The 22,764-nt window shown below is 41.8% G+C and overlaps 1 protein-coding gene across 1 annotated transcript in view; it reads right to left on the bottom strand.

The window, feature by feature from the left end:
* The window catches only part of SDK1 (sidekick cell adhesion molecule 1), a 385,938-nt gene that overhangs the window by 129,195 nt on the left and 233,979 nt on the right, over positions 1-22,764 (bottom strand). The window contains exons 8-13 of the mRNA XM_068207135.1: positions 16,163-16,246; positions 10,824-11,018; positions 9,521-9,637; positions 9,103-9,270; positions 6,503-6,605; positions 5,254-5,430 (exon numbers count right to left, since the gene is read on the bottom strand). Of these exons, the coding sequence (XP_068063236.1) occupies positions 5,254-5,430; positions 6,503-6,605; positions 9,103-9,270; positions 9,521-9,637; positions 10,824-11,018; positions 16,163-16,246 (844 nt within the window). The remainder of the gene's footprint in view (positions 1-5,253; positions 5,431-6,502; positions 6,606-9,102; positions 9,271-9,520; positions 9,638-10,823; positions 11,019-16,162; positions 16,247-22,764) is intronic.

Here is a 22,764-nt window from a genome sequence, read left to right as displayed (position 1 = left end):
GGGTTTGTCTTCACCCAAACGTGTCCACGCTGAACAGCAACAGATGGTGCTCACAGATTTAAACCCCTTGAGGCAGGCAGAACAAGTGCCTAAGAAACACACACCTGGACAGAAATGAATATTTAAAGCTCCAAAGACATTTCAGCACAGGAGTGTACCTCTCCCACTGTAGTATGCAAAAGCAGAGATTAAAAAGTAGTAATTTCTACTTCAGCATGCACTTACACTTTGTCTCCTTCTCATTTGCTACCACACACCCTGTGGAAGGGATGATAAATGAGACCTGCACCACCATCATGAATATTCACGTTCTCCAAAGAGATCAATGCTTCTATCTTTCCTTTAAGAGGATTACTTTTCCTTGCTTCCAACACCCAAGAAATAATTGCAGAGAATTCTAATTTAAACCCTTTCTCAGGGTGAGGAGGACCTCAGACTAGAATTGGTCAGCACCAAGAAAGTGGATGAGGTTTAGAGCAATAACACCCAGAGCACAGAACAGACCTTGACCAGACATGCAAAGTGTAGTTCCATCTTTATCTTTTGCTCACTGAAGCCCCAACAGGAAATATATGGAAGTTTTTCAATAGAGTATCTTAAAACCTCATTTTTCTAATGCTGAAGAGTTGCATGGAGGCAAGTTTTCCATAACTTATTTTATGTGATAGCAAAATATGTGCATGGACACTTTAAAATCTGTAATTGATAGATAACCCCAGGGTTAATGGCATTGCCACCAAGGTGACCTGAGGGAACTCTGACAAAGCAATTAAAGTAGTGCATTTGCAAGAAAAGAATATGAAGTCATTGTGACAATCTGGGAGAGAAATATTAGCCAGCTGCAAATGATACATGCTCAAAACAGAAACCCTAATGTTTTGAGTCAGCTCATCACTGCCAGAGGGCAGCTGAAAAATTCACTCAGCAAACACACAGAGTGTTTTATAAAATTAGCTAAAAGCAGACTATTTGCTGAGAAAAATAAACCAGACATGGTTTGGAGAGACTTCTGAGAAAAATGGTCCAACAGCAGGTAATTAGAGAGACTGTGACTGAAGAGGGGATTACTAAAAAGGCACAGGAGATTAAACAAGTTTTCTTGTCAGGCTCTGAAAAGCCCTGCTCCTATTTTATAATGGACTCCCTCAGTGAGGTCCAGCAGGCAGGGTCTGCTCAGGAGCAGGTGGTTCATCTGCCAGGGCTGATAACAGCACCGGGCTGAGGCAGGGAAGGAATGCAGCAATCAGCCCTGATGGCTCTGCTGGTGAAAGTTTATCATGGCTTAAATTAACAAACGTGGCAACTGTTGCTCAGGACTGTGCAGTTTCTCTTGCAAAAGAATCCTCTCCAATACGTGCAAGGCAGCCCTGAGTTTTGAGGCTCTTTGTCTCTCACAGGGGAATTTTTGGAACTAAAGGGTTGCCGAGTTCCAGAGTGCACAGATTTATTTCCCATTTCAATCTGCTCAGATCTGGAGATGACTTGGGAAAGAGGTTTGAATTTTATGCTTTCTTTTTGCTGAAAACATCTACATTCCTTCTATGCCTTCAATGACAAACAGACACAATGGCATTTATTTCCAAATCCATTTCTGGGTGATATTTCTCCTTTGAGTATCAAGTGCACTCAGACTCAGCAGTGAACCTTGAGTCTTGGATGACATCTCAATAGAGAGCTTGGAAAAATAAATAGAAGCCTTCTTTCCAGTGAGGAAGGAATAATATATTTTCAAGTTTGACATTCCTTCTGCTTTCTCTCCCTAGAGAAAGGAGAAGAGATGGGCAATTGGAACCAAGGGATGTGGGATCTGTATCAAGTTACATTTGTAATTGGACATCATTTTTATCTCACACTGCATTGGTCACACTGATTTTAATTTTAGCAATAATTTTTTAATGGGATATATTGGGAAGAAATTGGAAGAAGTGGCAATTATAAATAGTCCAGTGAAAAGGGTATCCAAATTCATGGATAGATGGCTGACAAAGGCAATACTCTGCATTCCTGGCAACCCACTGGGGTTTATTATAAGTGGTTAGCTCCCCTCTCCTGCTTTTGAAGAAGACAGAACAATAATAGCTCTTTCTCTGATGAAAGGGAACTGAAAGAAGATGAACTTGCTGCCAGGAATAAATTGCCTATTTTTGTATTACACTGTCCTTCCCATATTTTTGCATAGAAAAAGAGCCTAAAAGATTTTACTATATGTTGTGACATAACAGAGGCTTGTAGAGGGCTTTGATTTTCCAACAATGCAGCATTACCATACTTTGCAGTCACATTCATACAACAAAGAGATCCTCTAGCATGGGCTGCAGACAGGCTGATATTGAGCAGTGGGTATCATCAGGCACAGATAGTGGTAATTCTGAATATTTTATACATTCTGAGAATCCTCTGGACACTTTAAGCTGGAATCAGCACAGTTTCTCATCAGGTGAGTGATACATGGTGATAACTCAGCTTTTGCAGCTTTAGGAACAAGCCTTTTTTCCTCTGTATGTATTTCAGGGTGGTGTTTACAGGACTATAAAAGTAAGCTAAATGAAGCTGGGATGTTTCATAACATGCAATTACTTTCAGGATGAAACCCTGTGACTTGCAGGGATGTGAGAGAAACGGGGGGCTCATCACCAAATGCTTCTGATATGCAGTTAAGAAATTCTACTAGGAGAAAAACAAAGTCAGTGTAAAATTAAAATCTATCTCTTGCAGAATAGAAACATCACTCGCAAATGTTTTACCTCATGCAAATCAAATCAAGTGATGTACATGGAGAATAAACACATTTAGAGGGAAGACAAATGAATAAATAGAGTATCTTGACTAGCAATTAGTTTCTGTGCCCAAGTACCATCAGTGCAAAATTGATGAGCAAGGTAACCTTTGGCTGCACTTTAGCAAGTTCTTCATTAGTTTTCTGGCTTTCCTTTGCAAATATTTTATTTCTTCTTTCATGCTGAGGAAGATGATCCATCCTGCCTGCAGCACCAATGTATCTGTGCCATGCTATCCGTGCAGGTTCTTCCTGCAAGGAACACCACCATTGTCCCCAAGCCTGGCTTCCAACAAGGGCAGGCAAAGGAAGAGAGAGTTTTCTTTCCTTCTTTTCAGAGGTGAAAACTGGACCATCAGAGATTAAATAACCTGGAGGTTGATGGTTTTAAATTGAATCAGTTTGAACAGAAATCAGTAACAAACTTATTTGTGTCTTTGGAAACTCCTCTTGATGGGCACAGAGGTGGAGGAGGAACATCCTGGTTCCTGGGGGGTGGAAAGGTGGGGGGAAATTTGGAGTTGTCAGGCAAGGCTATGTATTATCCATTGGTGGCTGCTCCAGTCTGTAACTGGTTGAGAGGCCTCCTTTGAACATTTGTCTGCCATTAGAGCTACTCAAGGCACTGAAGTGTAAGTGCTCATCGATGGGAGCGTGCATGCCCTGTTTGTTGATGCTCTGCACGAGGGAATTATCCTGGAGAACAGGGAATGTTACAGATCTGTCATTCCTATACAAGCTGGAATTTAATTTAAGCTTCACTTCAGACGTTTCCTTTCCACATATTTTCTTCTTCATTTCACTCCTGTTGTATCGTGTATCTCTCTTCCTCGCAGATCTGTGCTGCTGAGCCAAACGATAATGATGAAAGCTGCAAGGAAATGCAATGTTTTCTGGCAGTATTGCACTACCTGCAGCCCTGCTTTGAAATGAAATGTCACAATTCAAGGTATTATTGAGTGACTTATCAGTTACTTGACTCCTCTGAAAGAGTGGGTCTGATAGATTCCTTTAATTCCTCCAGGAAAAACAGGAGATGGGCGATCAGCAACAGAACATCAAAGGAAGTAGAGAGGCAGGATTAAGAGGCAGTCCCAGTGCATGGAGAGCCAGGCAACACATCTGGAACAGCTGGGGTGCCTCAGCAGGGCACACAGAACAAGCCTCTCCCAACCAACTCTAGCCCAGATTTTTATGGACCATAAAAGAAGGTCCTCAGTGGTCAGTGGGGAACTGCAAGTAAATCCAATTCCCTGTGCTGAACTTGGCTGCACAGGGCAGCTTTTGCTATTTAGCATTAGGAAACCATCCTGCTGCTGAAGTGTTTAGCACATATTTATAGCTTTGTTTCAAAGTCCAAGCTTTAACATTCTTTTCAGTCTTTACTCTGTGATTTTCTGCCCTCCATTCAAAAACTGCCTCAGAGAACAGCGAGCGTGGTTATGTAGCTGCAATATATTCTGAATTGTCTTCTGCTCTTGGATTCCAACCAGCAGTAAAATGCACTCCGGGAGGAGAGCTGAGGAGTGCTTAATTAGAAAAAGAATGTATGACCGCTCTCGGAAAATGGGCATCTGATGGAGCCTTGGCACTGTCAGAATGATGCTGTATCAAACAGCCCTCTGCACAGCAAATCTCAGAGGTGAACTCATTACACTGCCAACCACACAATTGCCATCTTCTCAGAGACATCAGGCATGACCAACAGAAACAGATGCAATTTTAGTTAAATTAAAGCGTGCGTACTACTGGAGTAAATAAATAAATAAATAACTCTACATAAAACACTACCTTCTTTTTTTTTTTTTTCATTTGATCTGCTCCACACATGTACCAAACCAACAGCTGTTGCTTTTAGTGATAAAAATAAAATGGAAGTGCACTTCACCCCAGTGGAATGACAGAAATAGAAAATATGGAACCATGTAATGACATTTTTATAATCCTTTTTCAGAGCTGAATGGCACTTTAAACATTTTTTGTTTTTATTTTTAAAGATCCATAGGAATAAAGAAAGTCATACATAAAAATATTTTTTTTTCCTGAAAAATGATGTATAAAGAGAATGCAAGAGTAAGCAAAGCCCATCCAGGGAGCAGCTATTCTGATAAGTGTTTAACGGAAAAAATACTAAAATGAAGAAAACATTTTCTTGTTTTCAAACCTTGGCATCACAGCACAGCACTTGGGCTTTATGGGAAAGCCCTACAGCAAGGGGTGATAGAAAGATCCAGGTTTAAAGGGACCTTAGGAGGTCTCTGGTCCAAACTCCTGCTCAATGCAGGCTCAGCCATGAGATCAGAGCATTTCAAAGCAATTTCATTAGCCATGAACCAGCCTTAATTTCCCTTAAAAAGATGCCCCACACCAAAAAATCAGAACCGCTGACTCTCCACAACACCTAGAATGAAATGTTAGAAAAATACCTGAGGGTGTCTGAAACCCAGTGTAGGGAATATTTAAGCTGGAGTACTCACATCACTTCCAGCCGAGCTGTCCTGGAGTCGTTCCCTCCAGAAGAAATGACCTCACAGGTGTAGTCCCCGATGTCACCCGACCACGTCTGGCTGATGAGGAGGGTCCCGTCCTTCTCTACTGTGATCCTGGAACTGCTGGATGGATTTATTACAACACCGTCCTTCTTCCAAAGGTACCTGAGTATTACAATGCTTCTGTTATTGATCACTCGTAAGAACACCAGAACAGATTTATTTTAACTTTGCTGGAAGGGATCAGCTCCTGTCATCACGTGTTAAAAATGACAGGCCCCTGCAGCTACTTTCAAGAGCAATGCCTTTTACAAATTCAAGTTTTAGATCAAGCGATCAGAATGAAAAATATAATTCCATCCAAGATATTAAGTATTTTACAAGGAAAATATGGAGTACTGATACATGTCCAAGTTCTTAAGGTCACCCCCACCAGAACATAAACTCTGCAGTTTATGGTGGGTGTTGGCCAGCTCTGTAACATTGGGCCACCAGGATCAGAAACTAGTTGAAGGTTTGCTAGAGCTCACATATCAAAAACACCCCTCCCAACATGTCACAGAGGTGTGGAGAGCCCACAGACTCAATTTCCCACCTCTGAATTTTTATACCCATATTTCTCTTTCCAAAGTTCTTTCAGCAGTTCACCCTTCAAGCACTCTCCAAGCTCTTCCTTGCATTTTATTTCATTTATGTTGTTTTCAGACTACATTAATTTTCATGGCAAATTTATTTTCAAGTTTTGAGTTTCGTCTAAATGCTCTAATTCAAATTTTAATAGTGCAGACAAATTCTGATTTCCTTTACACTGTTAGAACAGACTATAAGCCCAAGTTATTGAGTTGTTTCCAAAAACATGGGCATCTCTGGTGTGGCTTTTATGCACCCCAGAGTAAACACTTCTGAAATCCTATTCCTTCTCTTTGGCTTTTACTCTCATTAAGTATCAGCCTCTGACAAGTTGGTTTTATTGATAGTGTATTAACCTTGACAGTAAAATCATGGAAGGCTATATTGAAGTCATGAAGTGGAACATAGCTCATTGTAAATAATACATAAGGCTGAAATGGAAGATGGGATTTATATGATTAATGATACAGTGTACAACCTTATACTGCAGTAATCAGGGGTTTGGTGTGAAAATCTGGGGTCCCAAAACTTTTCACCTAATGCCATTCATGCAGCTTATAAAATTAAACTGGGATAAACCACACAAACAAGAAGTGCCACCACCAACCTGATTGAAATTCTGGGGTCGTGCGTGGCCTCGCAGCGCAGGGTGGCTGTGGTGCCTTTGATCACCGTGCTGTCCTCGGGAGGGCGGACAATGGAAGTGCGATCTGAAAGGAGCACAGCTCAGGTGAAATTAGAGCCTTTTGCCTCAGCTATTCACTCAGAGAGCAGCCACTGAGCCTTTGTCATTCAAAGCAAGAGGGACACTGCTCTTCAAGCCTCAGCTGTGAAGGCTCCTCTTCCTCTACAGACATTGTGACACGGGTAACACGCGGTGGGGTACGGAGAGGCACAGCAGCACAGGGCACGAGTTAAGCCCAGAGGAGAATCACAGAATCACACAGAATCACAGAATAATGAGGTTGGAAGAAACCTCTAAGATCATCAAGTCCAACCTATGCCCGAACACCTCAATTAGATTATAGCACTAAGTGTCATGTCCAGTCTTTTTCTAAACACATCCAGAGATGGTGATTCCACCACCTCCCTGGGAAGACAATTCCAGTACTTTATTATTCTTTCGGTGAAAAATTTCTTCCTAATATCCAACCTGTACCTTCCCTGACGTAGCTTGAGACTGTGTCCTCTTGTTCTGTCAGTTGTTGCCCAGTGGAAGCAACCTGTCTACAACCTCCCCCCACCTGTCTACAACCTCCCTTCAGGAAGTTGTAGAGAACAATAAGGTCACCTCTAAGTCTCCTCTTCTCCAAGCTAAACAACCCCAGTTCCTTCAAGCGTTCCTCATAGGGCTTGTGTTCCAAGCCCCTCACCAACCTTGTTGCCTCCTCTGGATGTGCTCAAGCATCTCAATGTCCTTCCTAAACTGAGGGAATGGTAAAGCACTCCAAACTCTCCCTTGGCTTGTGCAGGTGTCTGTCAAGGCAACTCCCTAAAGTCTCAGTGAGTGTGTGGAAGCAAACACTGAGTCAGGAAATGAGCCGTGCTCAAAAACACAAACATGACCAAGGAAAATCTGCGCAAAGGAAAACGCACTTGAAAAAAAACGAGAAAGAGGTAAACCTAAATGGCACCCTACAACCTCATCAACTCCAGGACAGTGGAGGAGCTCCTGGAAGAAAAATCTTCCATATCAGAAAGATGTTGTTTACTTAAATGTTGCAGAACATCCTTACTCAAGCCCCTCCTAGAGGCTCAGAACACAATAATTGCTGTAACTACAGCAACGTGATCCGGTATGAAAGATCCCATTATGTGTCATACACAGGAGCAGCAGCAGAGAGCGTCAGCTGAGGCAGGGAGACAACCAGGATGAGCTTGGAAGATATGTGGATAATGTTAATAAATCTCAAGCCCCTACAGAGATAATCAGCATCTATTGAGATATCTCATACATGCACAAGAAGGGACCATCAGCAAAATCAAAAGCTGACTCTAAACATCATGGAATTTTTAGCATTACTCCTGATGCACCTATGTAAGGCTTCTGGCTTTATAATGGTGCTGTTGCTACACAAACATTAGGATATATTCACTTTTATTCCCCTCATGCTGTACAATGACCAGGAACTATCTTTAATACCTGTAAGAACCACAGCTTTGAGAATTAATAGGAAGGATCTCCTTTACTTGATCCATACACCTGGATATCATTCAGTTTACAGCATCCTGAAATTTCTACCAACTCGATATTGTCAATAAGACACAAACGTGATGGCCACATGACACAAATACGTTACACTTACTGCCAGGAATGTTTTCAGATATTCCCAATTTCAAAAGGAAAAATGTGGCTGATTTAGCTTGCAGAGTTTGGGGATTAATAAATGCCAAATATGCACCACACATCAGCAGCACAATCAGTGCTTCAAGTGCTGGAGAGAAGCCACAACACTTCTGTATTAATCCTCATCATCTTCATTATTTTCAGTTGCTCTTAGTCCCTGCTCAGGGATCATTATTTTGTACCTTGAGTAGTAAAAACCATGTTACCCTTCAATTGAACTCACTTAGGAGTTACACAGGTGAACTTCTTGGATCAGAGTCACTTCCTCAACAGAAGAAATATAAAAATATAGAGATCAAGGGGAAAAAGGTGAATGACAAAACCATTTCATAGGATGCCCTGTCTCACACCAGTCTGTAGTGGGAGGGATCAGCTGAAATCTGCTGCACTTTGATTTGGCTTCCAACAGCACCCAGAGCCACAAAAAATACAAAAGTGTGAGGAAAATCCTATCTGTTGTGACTGTGGCCCCTGTCTCAGTACCAGCACAGACTGGTCTGTGCTGCCTGCAGACTCCTGGAGGCAGAAACCACCTGAAACCAGCCAAACCATCTACAAGTTAAAAGCTTGGACTTGCAATGCGAGACACCAAAGCAAAACATGAGTAGAACTGTAATTGTGATTGGAGCTCTATTTAAATACACTTCCTTTCACAAAATAGAGATTTATATGCCTAATTCTCCAAACAAAAAGGGTATTTGTGATAGGCTTCCTAAAATAGACACATTATTCCTATTAAATCATACAAGTAATGCTATTAACGAGAAAAGCATAATTACTAATGAAAATTTCTTTAGCGTACAACAAAAACTGATTAATACTTGATTAAAGTTAGACTTTAAACAAAGCATTATCCTTACTCCACACTGTCAGCATCACAAAAGCATTCAGAGCTCCTTCAGAGTTGGCTGCACAGCAAGTGTAATTGCCAGCATCCTGCAGGAACACGGGCGCTATCTGGAGCCCTCCAGACTCGAGGAGAACGAAGCGAGGAATCTGCACCGAGCCACTGGCCAAGATCTGCTCTCCTGAAACACACGGGGAAAGCAGCATGGTTAGTGTCAGGCAGGATCAGGGATCAGGGACTGCAATTCCAGCTCTCTCAAAATGTTACATCCTGCCCAGGCCGCTGGCTCATGATGGCCCCACAGCGAACCCGCTGCTCATGGGGCCAGGGGAAGGGGGAAAGAGGCACTGAATGGATCTACAGGATATCAACGACAGGAATGGACAGGAAAATGTGGATTAAAGCTCTTCTACACATTAATAACTGGCTACCTTTCTTCCAGGAGATGGCAGGTCGTGGAGCTCCTGAAACTTCACAGGCCAGTACCGCAGTCATCCCCTCGGTGACTGTGGTGTCCTCTGGGGGCTGGATAAAGGCTGGCTTGATGTCTGGAATAAAAAATTCAAACAAACTCAGTGCCTCACGTCTCAGAAAGATCCTTTAACTGTTACCGTGGACTACTTTAGATCCACTTTTATAGAGCTGGTCATGGAGAAGGACATGACAATAAGACATGAAAATCTTTCAGCAGTGACTGTAACCTTTTCTTATTCATCTCCCAGGAATTGCCTAATCCTGTTTATTACCTACACAGAAAATAAAAATCTATCAGTGCTTGTACCTGTATAAGTAAGATAGGTTAAAGAAAAAGGAAGATAAAGCTCTAAATGAGTGTTTGGGGGGAACTTGAGAAATCTAGATAAACAAAACTATTTTCCTTCATCTTCATAACAGAGTTCTTTAAGATGAAAAGCAACTTGAGAGAGGCATTAACTTTGAAACTTAAATGTCAGCCAAAAGAATTTAGAACCTGAGCCTTATCCAAGACATTTTCTAAGTTTCTTTCCTCTCTTATTTTCCCCCAGTTGCATTTTATTGCAGTTTTTTTTCCTGCAGTTTCCTAGATCTATATTGAACTGGGGCTGATTTATTTTCTGAGGCCAGTAGGAATTCTGGTCAGTATGTGCAAAGTGCTCTTGGGCTAAAAATCAGCTTCCTGAAGGGAAGTTTAATATTACAGAAATGACTGTTAATAATCACTGTTAAAAGAGACTACTAGGATTTGTAATTCTTCCATAGAGAAGCATGTACTTCATTAACAAAACCATTTAATCTGACTTTTTGGCCAAAAAAGACATTTAACTTGAACTTTCTTTCTTTTCCCTGACCAAATGCAGTTGCAGAGAAAGGCAAATAAAATGATAGCATGCACAATCATGAAGCAGTAGCTCAAGTTCAGAATGGAATTAGATTAGAGTGGAAATTGGAAGGAAAAGAAGGAAAGATAAAAGTATTTCACAATTAATTTTCTTTTCTTTTCACTAAGATCTCCTTTTGTTGTGTGAAATAGGAGTGTTCACTTCAAGCCAAGCTCCTCTGATGTCACGGAGAGCTTTTCCACATGATTCAGCAGATTGCTGAGGCCACAGGGGCATTTTGGAGTTCCTTTCAGCTGGGGCAGCTGCCCTTGACAAGAATTCAGAGCTCTGCGGGTTGAGCTGAAGCAGCTCTGAGAAATGCGATGGGTGCGGGGTCACCTACAGGGATGACCCCGTGCCAGCACTCCTCACTCACTGGTGACATCCAGGTAGGTGTAGGTCTGGATCTCCCCAGCCTGGTTGCTGGCGAAGCACTGGAAGATGCCGGCGTCCTGCGGCCGCAGCGCGTGGATGCGCAGCCCCCCGCTCAGCAGCACCTTGTACCGGGGGTTCTCCAGCCTGCTGAGGGGAACTGAGTCCTTGTACCACACCAGGGTGGGGATGGGAACACCTGCTCAAGTAAAAATAAATCACTATTAGTCTTTGCAGAGCGTGTTTTAGGCCATATCCCTGTTTTCCCGCCTTTCTACGACAATTATTTGTATTTTTTCCAAGCTGCTTTAGATAAATGGAGGTTGCATCTCACATTATCAATGGTAATAACACACTGCAGGACGTGAGGGAATAAAACCAGCAACTACTAAAGGGGGAATGTTGAGAAAACATGTTATCAAATTACTTTCTTCACCCAATCATATTTCATGCTACTACAATATAAGATTTGGAGCAATTTCATGTTGAAAGCCAGAATCATGCTCCTTAAACAGCAGCAGTGTGGCAATACAGCCAGTCTGTAAGGCTGTTCCATCCCAAATAAGATTCCTCTGTGCTTCTGTAGCTAAGATAGCTGAAATACAAAGGAAATGGCAAATTACACATGAAAAATGAAGTGCTCACATGGCTGTGCTTGAGTCCCAATTTAGCAGCTTAGTTTGAGCCAATGTACAAACAACATATTGCCAACAATAGGATAGCTTTATATTATTATTTTTATTCAGTCTCAAGCTTCACCTGCTATTTGAAAAAAGCAGGCATAAAGAGAAATAAAATTCCTAGCCTAGATAAAACTTGCAGTCCCATTTATTCCTGTTTTCTTTCATGTGCATGTTCCACAAACCCTGACACAGTTATTTCACACATATTTTTGTTGCTGTCATGTCCCTGTCACCTGGGATGAAGTGGCTGTAAATTTATTATACACAAATAGTGTAGGACTCTCTTTTCCCTCAAGAGATGTCAGGGGCCTAGAACAGTCTTAGACAGCTGTTCCCATCCCACTGCTCATATCAGACAATGTTTTATGTTTACATCCCAGAAAACCCCGCTGGATCAAATGCTGGGGATTCTGTGCAGAGATCAGAAGTGAGGCAGGTATTTTATTATGTGATTAGATAATCACTGAGTAAATTAAGATTGGAAAAGACCTCCAAGATCATCACCACCCACCGAGGCACCCCCTTCCAGTATCTGACAAACCTTCCTGTGAAGAAATGCTTCCCGATGTCCATCCTGACCCTCCTCTGGCACAGTTTAACACCATTTCCTCTCATCCTGCCCATTGCTCCCTGGGAGCAGAGCCCGACCCCCATCTCACTACAACCTCCTGTCATGGAGTTGTGCAGAGCAAGAAGGTCCCCCCTGATCCTCCTTTTCTCCAGGCTGAGCTCCCCCAGCTTCCTCAGCCCCTCCTCACAGGTTTTACACTCCAAACCCTTCCATTCCTTTTCCTGGACATGCTCCAGCCCCTCAATGTCCTTCCTGAGCAAAGGGCCCAGAACTGGGCACAGCACTTGGGGTGTTTTTGAACACTTTTCACTTAAAGCCTCGACCTACACTATTTCTTGTAATAAGGTAAGAGACCACAAACTTAAATTCATGGGTGGGTGAAATTTGCCCAAATAGATTAGAAGTGTCACCGAAGCATGGAGGATGGGATGTCACTGATGAATTGAGCATCTGCAGACAATGAATTTCACTGCAATGCTGGCAGTTACTTGATGTTCTGAGAGCTAAAGTGCCATGGGAAGATCTATATAATCATCATTATCATTTTAAAACTCCCAGAGTTAAATACTACTGTGTGATGCTTCCATTCACATATTTTCCCGGTGTACTTATTCTCTTTATACAGACAAAAGCTGTATTAACTCTGGAAGGAATGTACAAACAATGTATGGAAATGACTGAAAAACAACATCCAATTGCTGTTGTTACTTTTATAAACACGTATCATTTACTTCAATCACCTCTGATGCTTTTGTTCTGCTGATAAAATAAAATGTAATCATAGTGCAGATAATCATCTCAGGAAGAAAGCCACTATGTAGAAGTGCATTGTCTGATAGAGAATAGATGTGATGTAGGAGCTTGCAATAGGCATAATTTAAATTTCATACAACAGCCCATATACAGAATTAGCGTAAATTTCAATGTTCACAATTCTCGGTGAGAGTGTTATTCATCTCTTGAAAATCCTCCTGGGCAAATACAAATTATCACTGGGTAATGAAGAAACAGATGATGCAAAATGGAATAGTTCTCCTGATGCTGAGAAGCTTGGAAATTATTTCAAGTTTAAATAATAGCAACTCCATTATCCCACACATTATACTTGATAGGCACCAAGGAAATAATGAAATCCTGCATTCAGAACACTCAAACCTTTAACACTGGTGTCATTCCATAAATCCCATTCTACTAACAGTATTGGCAAACCTTCTAATCCTATAATCACTGTGAGATACACCTTCCTATCACCAACTCAGCTGACAAACTGAATATTACCATCTCTATTTCTCTACTTTTCAGTTACGGGTATCTTCCTCCACTCAAAGTTATGAGTCTGAATAATAGGATCTTATCAGAGCACTCTGATGCCTGTCAGCAGCATTCATCTGGGCTTTAGTGATCTTCCCAGAGAGATTTGTCTTCCAAGTTGTACACACGCTCTCTTCTAATTTTGCTACCTTTTTGGCTGTAAAAAATGGTTAAACCCAGCTTTTCTCATTTTCTACCCACCCCACAACCTTTCCTCTCCACACACCCACCTAAAGGAATTTTGCTTTTTTTCTTCTCTAAACAATTTCTGGTGAAAAAATTATGAAGAGAAGAAAACACTTTAAAGACCTTTTACACTCTACCTTTCCAAGCAGTATCGGCCCCGGCCTGACCCTGCTGCTCAGGAGGTGAGAGTGGCCTAAAAAACTGGCAGTAATAAAAATAAATAACCTTATTTCTCAGTTGTATGCAGCACTATTCATTTTTCACAGACAAATTAATCTAGTGTCAGGGGGGAGAAGGGAAGGCAGGAAACAGAGACGCTGGTTCTGGCTTTGCCACTTCTTCTGTAACCTTGGGCAAATAACTGAGGAACCTGAGGCTCAGCTCCTCCATCTGTGAAACAGCTGCTTGACTTTCTGCCAAATTTCACTTAAGAACCTCGATGAAAGACTCAGAATATTCACTGTGTCATCTTTGTTTTTTTATTTTTTACCGCCTCCTCTAGATCCCAGTGAGCTAATGGGGAATCCCCACAGCATCTCTTCCATCTACTTCTCTAAACAGGTAGAACTGAAGTCCAATTAACTGTGCTCCCCAGACACCACCACCACTGCCTGCAGCTCGAAACTTTCCACAAGCAAATCAGAAAGAGCATTTAAAGGAAACCCATTGAACATTCAGACAGCATCGGCCACTGCTGGAAGATAAACAGCAGAGCCTGGTTCCTGTGGCCTGATACCCTGAAACTCCATTACAGGGAGCAGGGAGCTGGTCGCTGCAAGTTGCAATTTTATTTACAGTTAATCTCTGCTTATACTGTGAAATTAATCTGTCTCTCACACATCCATAGTGCACGAAGTCTTGGCAAATGGGCTTTGTGCACACAACCTGATGGGGCGAGGGGAAATACAATCTGTCTTCCATTTGTAGCAAAGGTAGAAGGCAGCTCTGCAGCTTCCCCAGTGCATTGTTCTCCCAGCTCGGAGCAGGGAGGCAGCAATCTTCATTTACCCTCTTTTAAAGTGCTGGCAATTGCTAGATTTGTGTAATAATCAAAATTCCTCTGTGTTTAATTCGAGTACCTGGCCCTTATATGTATTATAGATACTCAACAAAATAATCCATAGGGAAACAGGTTTTCATGCTCCTGCACCACATTCATCAGCAAATCAGATGTGCACTACAAGAGCTGAACAGCTAATAATTGTCTAATAAGGGTTCCCATTTCTCCACTGAGAATGGTTATGAGTGCCCCATTAACTCCCTTGGGAGCAAAACTGCTCAGAGAAAAAGTGAGGGTAGAAGGAAGAGTTGAACTCAACCTCACGTCTCCCTGATTCCTCCAGGTTTTTGGTTGGGTTGTCTTTTTTTTTTTTTAATTCATGAAAAATATTTGAGAGAGCAGATGGGTTCCTGGGGAATTCCACTGACAGCAGGTCCTGCTGTGTTTTTCTTAAAAAGCTATTAATGAACAAGAAGACATTGTCTCTTATCATCTGATAGCTTCATTTCCATAAGAGCTTTTTGTAAGAGATCTCATCATAGGCTTCTGAAATTCCAAATCAGCCACAGCTCCCTTAACACACACACTTGCTTATCACACAGCTTGCAAAGACTCCTTCTAGAAAAGCAGTGCTGGCTCTTTCCTACATAAAACACGGGGAAAAATGCTTAAATCACAGTGGCAATAACACAATCACGCAGTAAAAATGTCTTTATTGGCTGTGATTTGGAGGAAGACACCACACAAATAAGCTGTTAGTTAGGTCTGGGTGCTTTTTAAATCAAGGATGTGATCATTTTCCCTAAGGACCTCATGGCATTTTATGTGTGTTGCTTCTTAAACTCAGTACCAGGGAAATAGAGACAATAAAATGTTCAGTCCCTCGTCAGAGTCACGTAGAAATTTGGTGACTTTGAGAAACCTGCTCTTAACACATGATGACAACATCTCCCACCTAACAGTGCTGAAATAGGCTGGGATTGTATTTCTGTGGAACTCCACTTGAAACCTGATTTTAGTCAGGTGGAATTCTAGACATTTGAAGCCTTTTATTATTAATAAGCCACCTACCAATTAAAAACTGCCTGTAATAGTCCTCTTGCAGATTTCATAACTACATTCGGATGTCAGAGTTACTGACATTTCTATTCACTATAAAAGTTCCCTAAGTTTTAGAAGAAAGGGCATTGTGACTGTTGAAAATAAGGACTGTTTGCATTGCAAATGATGGGTTCCATAACCACACTCTCCCCTCAGCCCATTTTCTGGTTCAAGTATTTAAATCTCTTCTCTAGTGACAACTGTGAAGAACAGGCAGGATCCCAGAGCGACAGGAGCAGGACTTGTGCTCCCCACAGACAAACATCCACGTGCCAGTATTATTCCAAATTAAACTAAATTACAGGAGATACCCAATTCTCCAAGGGGAAAGGCCAACCCTCTTCCTTCTATATGGGATCAGTGATAATCAGCAATAACACAGAGACTTCTAAACATTAAAAACTTACAAGGATGGTTTATGTAAGATGATTTCTTCCAAACTGGGCAGACACATGCCATCAATCCAGGTTGGAACACTTTTGTGCACTCACCCATGGCCTGGCACAGGATGTCCACGTCCTTCTCCACCTCAGCCAAAATCACATTCTGGGGTTCAGCCGTGAAATACGGAGGTTCTTGGGGAAAGCAAATAAAAGTCAACAAGCAAGGCCACAGCAAAGTGACAAACAGGAGCTCATTAAAGAGTAGTCATCACAGAATCTCTCCACAGGTGGTGCATTTCATGTAAGGGGTTACAAACAGATTTGTTTGTCTCTATTTGGAGGTGGGGTTTGTTTTTGGTAGTAAAAGCATCATAAAAATAAGGCCTGACAATGTTACCTATGCTGAGTATGAATTCCAGATTCGAGTCAATGGAAGGTAAAGATTTAGGGGTTTGCACTGCAAATTAATACTCAGAGCAGGGGCTACTTTTCATTTTATAGGGCTGAATCATGGAACATGTTAATTTTTTGCTTAGAAAGGCCCTCCTGAGAGGTTTATAAAAGTTTATATTTACAATGTACATTTTATAGGATAGTTTGCTTCAGTATCTAGACTGCATTTCACTTCAGCAAGGCATGAAGTATGTCAAATAAAGTGCCATGGCATGTCACAGAGTCGACATCAGAGGACAAGTGCAGCATAATTAAAAGAAATTCCTCTCAACTGTTTTATTTCATGAAAGCAAACAGATTTAATGCTTTAATTGAAGTTTTAGTAATAATCATAAAAATCCCCACTTTATCATTAGGGCGAAAGAAAAGATATTAGATGTTTAATTTAACAAAGACCAGACTGCAGAAATTGCAGAGCTTGCTGGCATGTAACTCTTTCTTCTATGCAGCATAAAATTGAAGAGCATCATGTCAAAGTCCCAGAGGCACTAAGGTTGCAGTCATTATCATGGTAACTAAAGATTGTCATAGTTTGTTTGATGCAATTATCATCTGAGTACTGGTTTTAGAAGGATTTTACTTGATTATAAATGCAGTTCTCTTGCAGCATAACGAAACTCACTGGTAAGTTTTAGGAAATGCAGAAAAGGCAATGTAAGTAGCTTGTGAAACTGAGTTATTTATATTTCCATTTTAAGGAAATTGAGTATGTTTTAAAATATGTAGGAAGCTGCAAGATCCAAGGTCATCTGAGCTGACCTGCTCTCAAACCTCTTCACCAAACACAACTGGAAAAAAGAACTTGTGGTTATATTATTGCTAGGTCATCAGCATTTTAGTAAATAAAATCAAAACCATATAAATTTATCCTGCAAAATCTCGTTGCTACCTGCAGCATAGCAAGCGTGGCTGTCATCGCACAGGGGTGAATCAGGAGGCAGCAGGTTAGAACAGAACCTCCCTTTTCCCAGCAGTTCTTCCCTCTCACTACAGTAAAATACTTGCTTGGGTGCACAGAACTGGGGTCTTGTCTGAGCACCAATGGATATTACAATTCTGTATTCATTCCAAATAAAGCCAATCAATATTAGTCTTCAGCACGCCATGCAGGGGAGGAGGGGAGGTTGCAAACAGCCTGGAATAGTTGTTTACCCAGCAAAACCAATAAAAACAAGCTACCTGATTTATTATATTCTAATAATATACATGTGTTAACATTATTGATCCTCACTGCCTAAATATAAAGCTATTAATAAACATGCATAATAAGCTGTGATTTATTGCATATGATCTCATGCGTTAATCTCAACAACAAATTGAAAAGCTGAACATTTAATTGAAATTCACTGATGGCACACACTTTGACATGTTTGATCAGCTAAGTTGCTGAGTCCTCTGCAATTCATCTAAGTCCATGTTTTTACTCTGAGCACTCTCCTTCCTCTCGTGCCATCATCCTTCAAGCCTTGCCGGGTGTTTTCCTTGTGCTCCATTTCTCTGGATGCTAACTTTTGAATTTCCCAATTTTCAGCCCAGTGTCCTTACCTACGTGTCCTGTCTGTGGCCGCACAGGTCAGTGTCCACACGTCCATCTCTCAAAATAAAATTTGAATCTTTCATTCTATGGCAATTTGATGCGATTGTGGGGTGAGGACAAAGCAACACTGGGCCAGGAAGGCATCCAGACACATTCACAAATCCAGACATTCCCTTCTAAGTCTGGGCTTCTTCTGTGAATGTCTCTCCAGTCACTGAAGTTTATCTTTTGCTTAGGAAGGTCCTGACTGCACCTTTCCTTTTATAAAGGATTCTGCCCTTAACGGGCCAATCTCTAAACTTGGCAACCTTCAGCCACCAGCTCTCAAACTTTCTCCTGGATCAGCAACATACTCACACACCAGTGATAAATTTGCAGATTTATCTTCACTGTGGGCCTGCAGTCCAGCTGCAAAGCACTCAATGCGACCTCAAAGATGCTGGTTCCATGACCTCTGTTTATGTGCTGCTGCTGTTGCACAGCCCCTGCAGTTACACCTGGCATATTTACACGGTTATCTTTCTCAGTGTCCCTCCCAAAATCCTAATCTGCAACCCGTGGCCCTTCCTTTAAATCCCACACAGGATGTTTGTCACCCTCAAGGAAACTTCTGACATTAAGAGATGCTTAGGGGAGCAGGTATCAAGCAATGAACTACGTGACAAAGAGCCTGAAGTCAGTGACAACTGTCACTTAGCAAACGGGATGTGATGTTCTAAAAAGAAGACTCACATCAGTTTTTTCTGAAAAAAGCAGTGAGAAACAGAAGCAGACAAGACAGAAAAAGAGCAGGAGCAGCAGAAAGATGCAATCTAAAGGCCACAGGCAGATCCCAGAGGACTTTTGGTGCCAACAGATTTGATTTCTACTCTTGAAGCCCAGACTCACCTTTTTCCCCAGACTAAAGCCTGCTGAACTCTGTTCACAGCCACTCCAGCAGCTGGAGGCACTGCCAAATGTGACACCTGACACAGAGACAGCAGCTGCCCACAGATGAATCAGATCCTATTCTTGAAAGATAAGCACTGATACAGAAACCCTTCCAGGAGCAACTCTGCAATTTATGGCCTGTACTGACTAAAACTTGAGACAAGCCTGGGTGGGATGGCAAGGCTGATTGATAAGGGATTTCTGGAAGATCCAGAATAGCACATGGACAGCAGAGCTGTGGAAAAGTCTAACAGATATGGAAAATTAGCCTTGGTGGTGCAAGAAATGAGGGAATTCCAGGAATATTGGTGTAGGGATACCTTAAGGGGTATTGAGACAAATAAAAGAGTGATTTCACACAAAACCTCATTATGGGGTTGGAAGTGACCCCTCGAAATTACCCAGGCCAGTCCCCCTGCTAAAGCTGGTTCATCCAGGGCAGGCTGCAGGTGTGTTTTTTACCATCTCCAGAGAATGACACTCCACAACCTCTCTGAGAAGCCTCTTCCAGTGCTCTGTCACCCTCCAAGTAAAGAAGTCTGAGTTTTCCATGCAGCTGGGCAGCTGTTCCACACCCACGTGCCATTCACCAGCAGCGTGGATGCTCTAAAGGTCCTGTGAAGTCAAGAGAACTTGGGCTGTGGAGGAAACAGCTCCATTTACAGGTGCTGGGCGACTGCAACCTCAGCTCCTCACTTTTCAGAGGTGCCAGATGTATCATCTGATAGGTTTTGTGCCCAAGGGCCTGAATGCCCATCATTAACTGCAAGGGAGAAATGCAGAGTATCTGACTTTGGGTTGAACAGCACCTGGTGAATGACTGTCAGAAAGAGGCCATAAAAATGCAGCACTATTTCTAGGGGTCAGATGGCATTCTGAGGGGGCATTCTGGGTGGCTGTATACATGACTCCACTGCATATTTATAAGGTTTGGTTTGACTCACACGGTATGAATTTAACATTTACTGTTGTAGGCAATAATCATGTGTTGAAATTTAATATGTGTGGTGAAATTATAACGTCTTTCAAAGAATACAGTGTGCCAGACACAAGTCCCCACACATGGCAATTTTTAGGAATGACAGTAATTTGCCAGTATCAGGTCAAGCATTTAAATTTTTTGGAAATTATAGAATCACAGTAGTTAGAATAGGGAAGGACCCATTACTCCAAGTTCACCCTGCTGGCATTGTGGTGTGTGGCAATGAGAGGGGTCACAGCCCACATTAGGCTGAAAGAAACAGATACTGCATTGTTCAGATATTGTTTTGGTGTTTGACTGATCACCACTAAAATGTCAAGTAGAAGCAAGGGGGGAAAATAGTATTTGAATATAAACGGGTGTTTTTAATAGTTGTTGAGGGTTTTGGGTTTTTTTTTTCACTGGAAAGACGTGTCTCAGAAAAGCCCTTGGGAGCCTGCAAAATTTGATCCTGTTCTAACTTCCCCCGTGCAGAGTTACATGGTCACTGATTTTAGCATTCAAAAGACAGCAGTCAGCATCCATTACATACCCTTCAAGCTGCACTGGAGATGTGTGACCTAATCCTAGATACACACATGAAAGTCAGAAAGAACAGAGAAAGCCCCAGGGGCTCCTCCAAAGCTGGAATTCCTGAATCTCTCAGAAACTCAGAGCTGCATATTTAAGAGGGAAATTGAGCCTTCAACATGGAAGTCTTCCTCCAGCATTACCATAAACTAATTTATTTGGTGAATATCTTCTAAAGGAAGAGGAACTGGAAGCTTGACAGCCCCTTGTAGGTACAAAGTCTGTAACTCCAGACAGAAGATCAGACTGGCCATGCTGGGAGACAAGCCCCATTGTGGATGCAGGTACAGCAGGCTCCTTGGAGCAGGAAGTTTCTTTGCATGAATATCAAGTTAAAACAGAGAGAGATGAAAAGATCCATGTGGTTTCTTGCTACCCCCACTGTGAGCTGTAAGCTGCAGTCTGTGTGTTCTGAAATAACAGCCCGGGGAACACATGTCCTGTCCGCAGGGCTGAAAGGAGGAAGAACTTGTTGGGAATATCAGAGACAGAGCTGGGCTGCCCAGAAGTCCCACTCCTTCCCTCTGGGGTAGGTCCTGTTGCATTTAGGCCCAAGGCAGAATGTCTGTGTCCATCTCAGAACCTCTGAGGCTTGACAAATCAAAAACTGCAAGTATTTCTTTCCTTTGAGCCCAAACTGTGATTAGGTGAGTCCGAAGACATTTCGTATTATAGTTTCCCTGAAAACTTATTATTTTCTTACACAGTAGATGAACACAGTCATCAGGATCTTCCCTTAAGCACCACACATGAAAAATTATTTCCACTACTTTCAAAGAAGGCATCTGTAGTGTTTCAAAGTGTCTAAGCTGGAGCCACGAGAGCTGCTGTTTCCAGAAGTCTGAGCATGAGGCACTGAAGTGCTTGTAGCTACAGAGGGAAATAACTTCTGCTCTGGCAGTTCTGTGCACACAATGCAAATTCCTGAGCAGCAGAAACGGACAAAGACGACCCTTCAGCATCTGGACACTCGTGGAGAACAGGGAGGGAGAAGCAGCCCCACAGTCCATGTCAGAGCCCAGCCAGGTGGGCCCTTCAGGCCAGCACTGGAACTTCTGTGTTCCTGAGTCCTGTGGTCCCACAGAGCTGAATCCTCCCAAAAAGAGAATAACTTGTCTTTTAATGTAGATCTCTGGGCACAAAAAATTCTCCAAAAGAAGGGAAGCCCTCTCCTCTGACTCTGCTTAATTCAGTTGTATTCCTTTGGGCAGACCAAGAAGGCTTCAACCCTCAGTTCTGTACAACCACTCCTCATGCCAGCCCCTTTTCTCAAATTGTTTTTCTCATTTTTTCAGGTTTTATTATCTGACTACATTTAATTTAAAGAGCACTTTGGATTTCATACAGTGGAAGAGTTTGGTTCCCCATTTTTTTAAGCTCCTAAAATTCATAATTTCCCGTAGAACAGTCACTTAAGAAATGACTATTGCCATTTGTCACTAAAACTTGCAGAAGTGGAGCAAAAGAATTTAAGATTATCTCAGCTTTCAAATTGGTTTGTTCATGGGAAGACTCTTTAAATTACTTAATCTTCAAACTGTTAGTGATAAAACAAATGTGCTCTTATCTAATCTGCAACAAATCTTTCCCAAACTGTTACTCTGCCAAGCGAGGAACATGATACCCTTTAAAAATTTATAACAACTGCAGCTAATAAAACCAAGGTTTGGAACCACCTCGGTTTATCTTTTCTGGAACAATATGAAGATGTCAGGGAGCTCTTTGCCACATTCAGAAGAAAAGTGCAGCAACTAGAGGATTTTCTTCTTGTTTATGCGGTACTACTCTGATACATTGGAGATTCAGGTTTCTTCAATATTATTGTGGTTTTAATATACAGACTGAGATATATTCTCAGAAATATCCAGATAAAATATCCAGAAAAACTTCTAAGATAATACTGTAGGTCACAACTAATAACTTGAGTAGATCCTTTGTGCCAAGTTCCACTGCCTTCTAATAGAGCTCTGAGCCACACTCAAATTGTGTGACTTAGCTGGAAAAGTCAAGGACTGATATATTTGGAAAAAAAGCTTTGATTAACTCACTGTTTGTGACATCTTTGATGCATCTTTTTATTGTTACCCCTCTTCTACCTGTTAATAGCAAAATATTTTTCTCTCTTGATCCACAGAAGCTCTCACAGCTATGCTGTTGAAGGGGTTGCATTTGATTTCTCCCATTCTGCAAACAAACCTCTTCTTTTAAGCCAATTTCCTTCTTCTGTTAGTTGAGACC

Source organism: Anomalospiza imberbis, chromosome 16, assembly GCF_031753505.1.
Source record: "Anomalospiza imberbis isolate Cuckoo-Finch-1a 21T00152 chromosome 16, ASM3175350v1, whole genome shotgun sequence".
Taxonomy (NCBI): domain Eukaryota; kingdom Metazoa; phylum Chordata; class Aves; order Passeriformes; family Viduidae; genus Anomalospiza; species Anomalospiza imberbis.
This window is presented reverse-complemented; position numbering and strand designations above follow the sequence as displayed.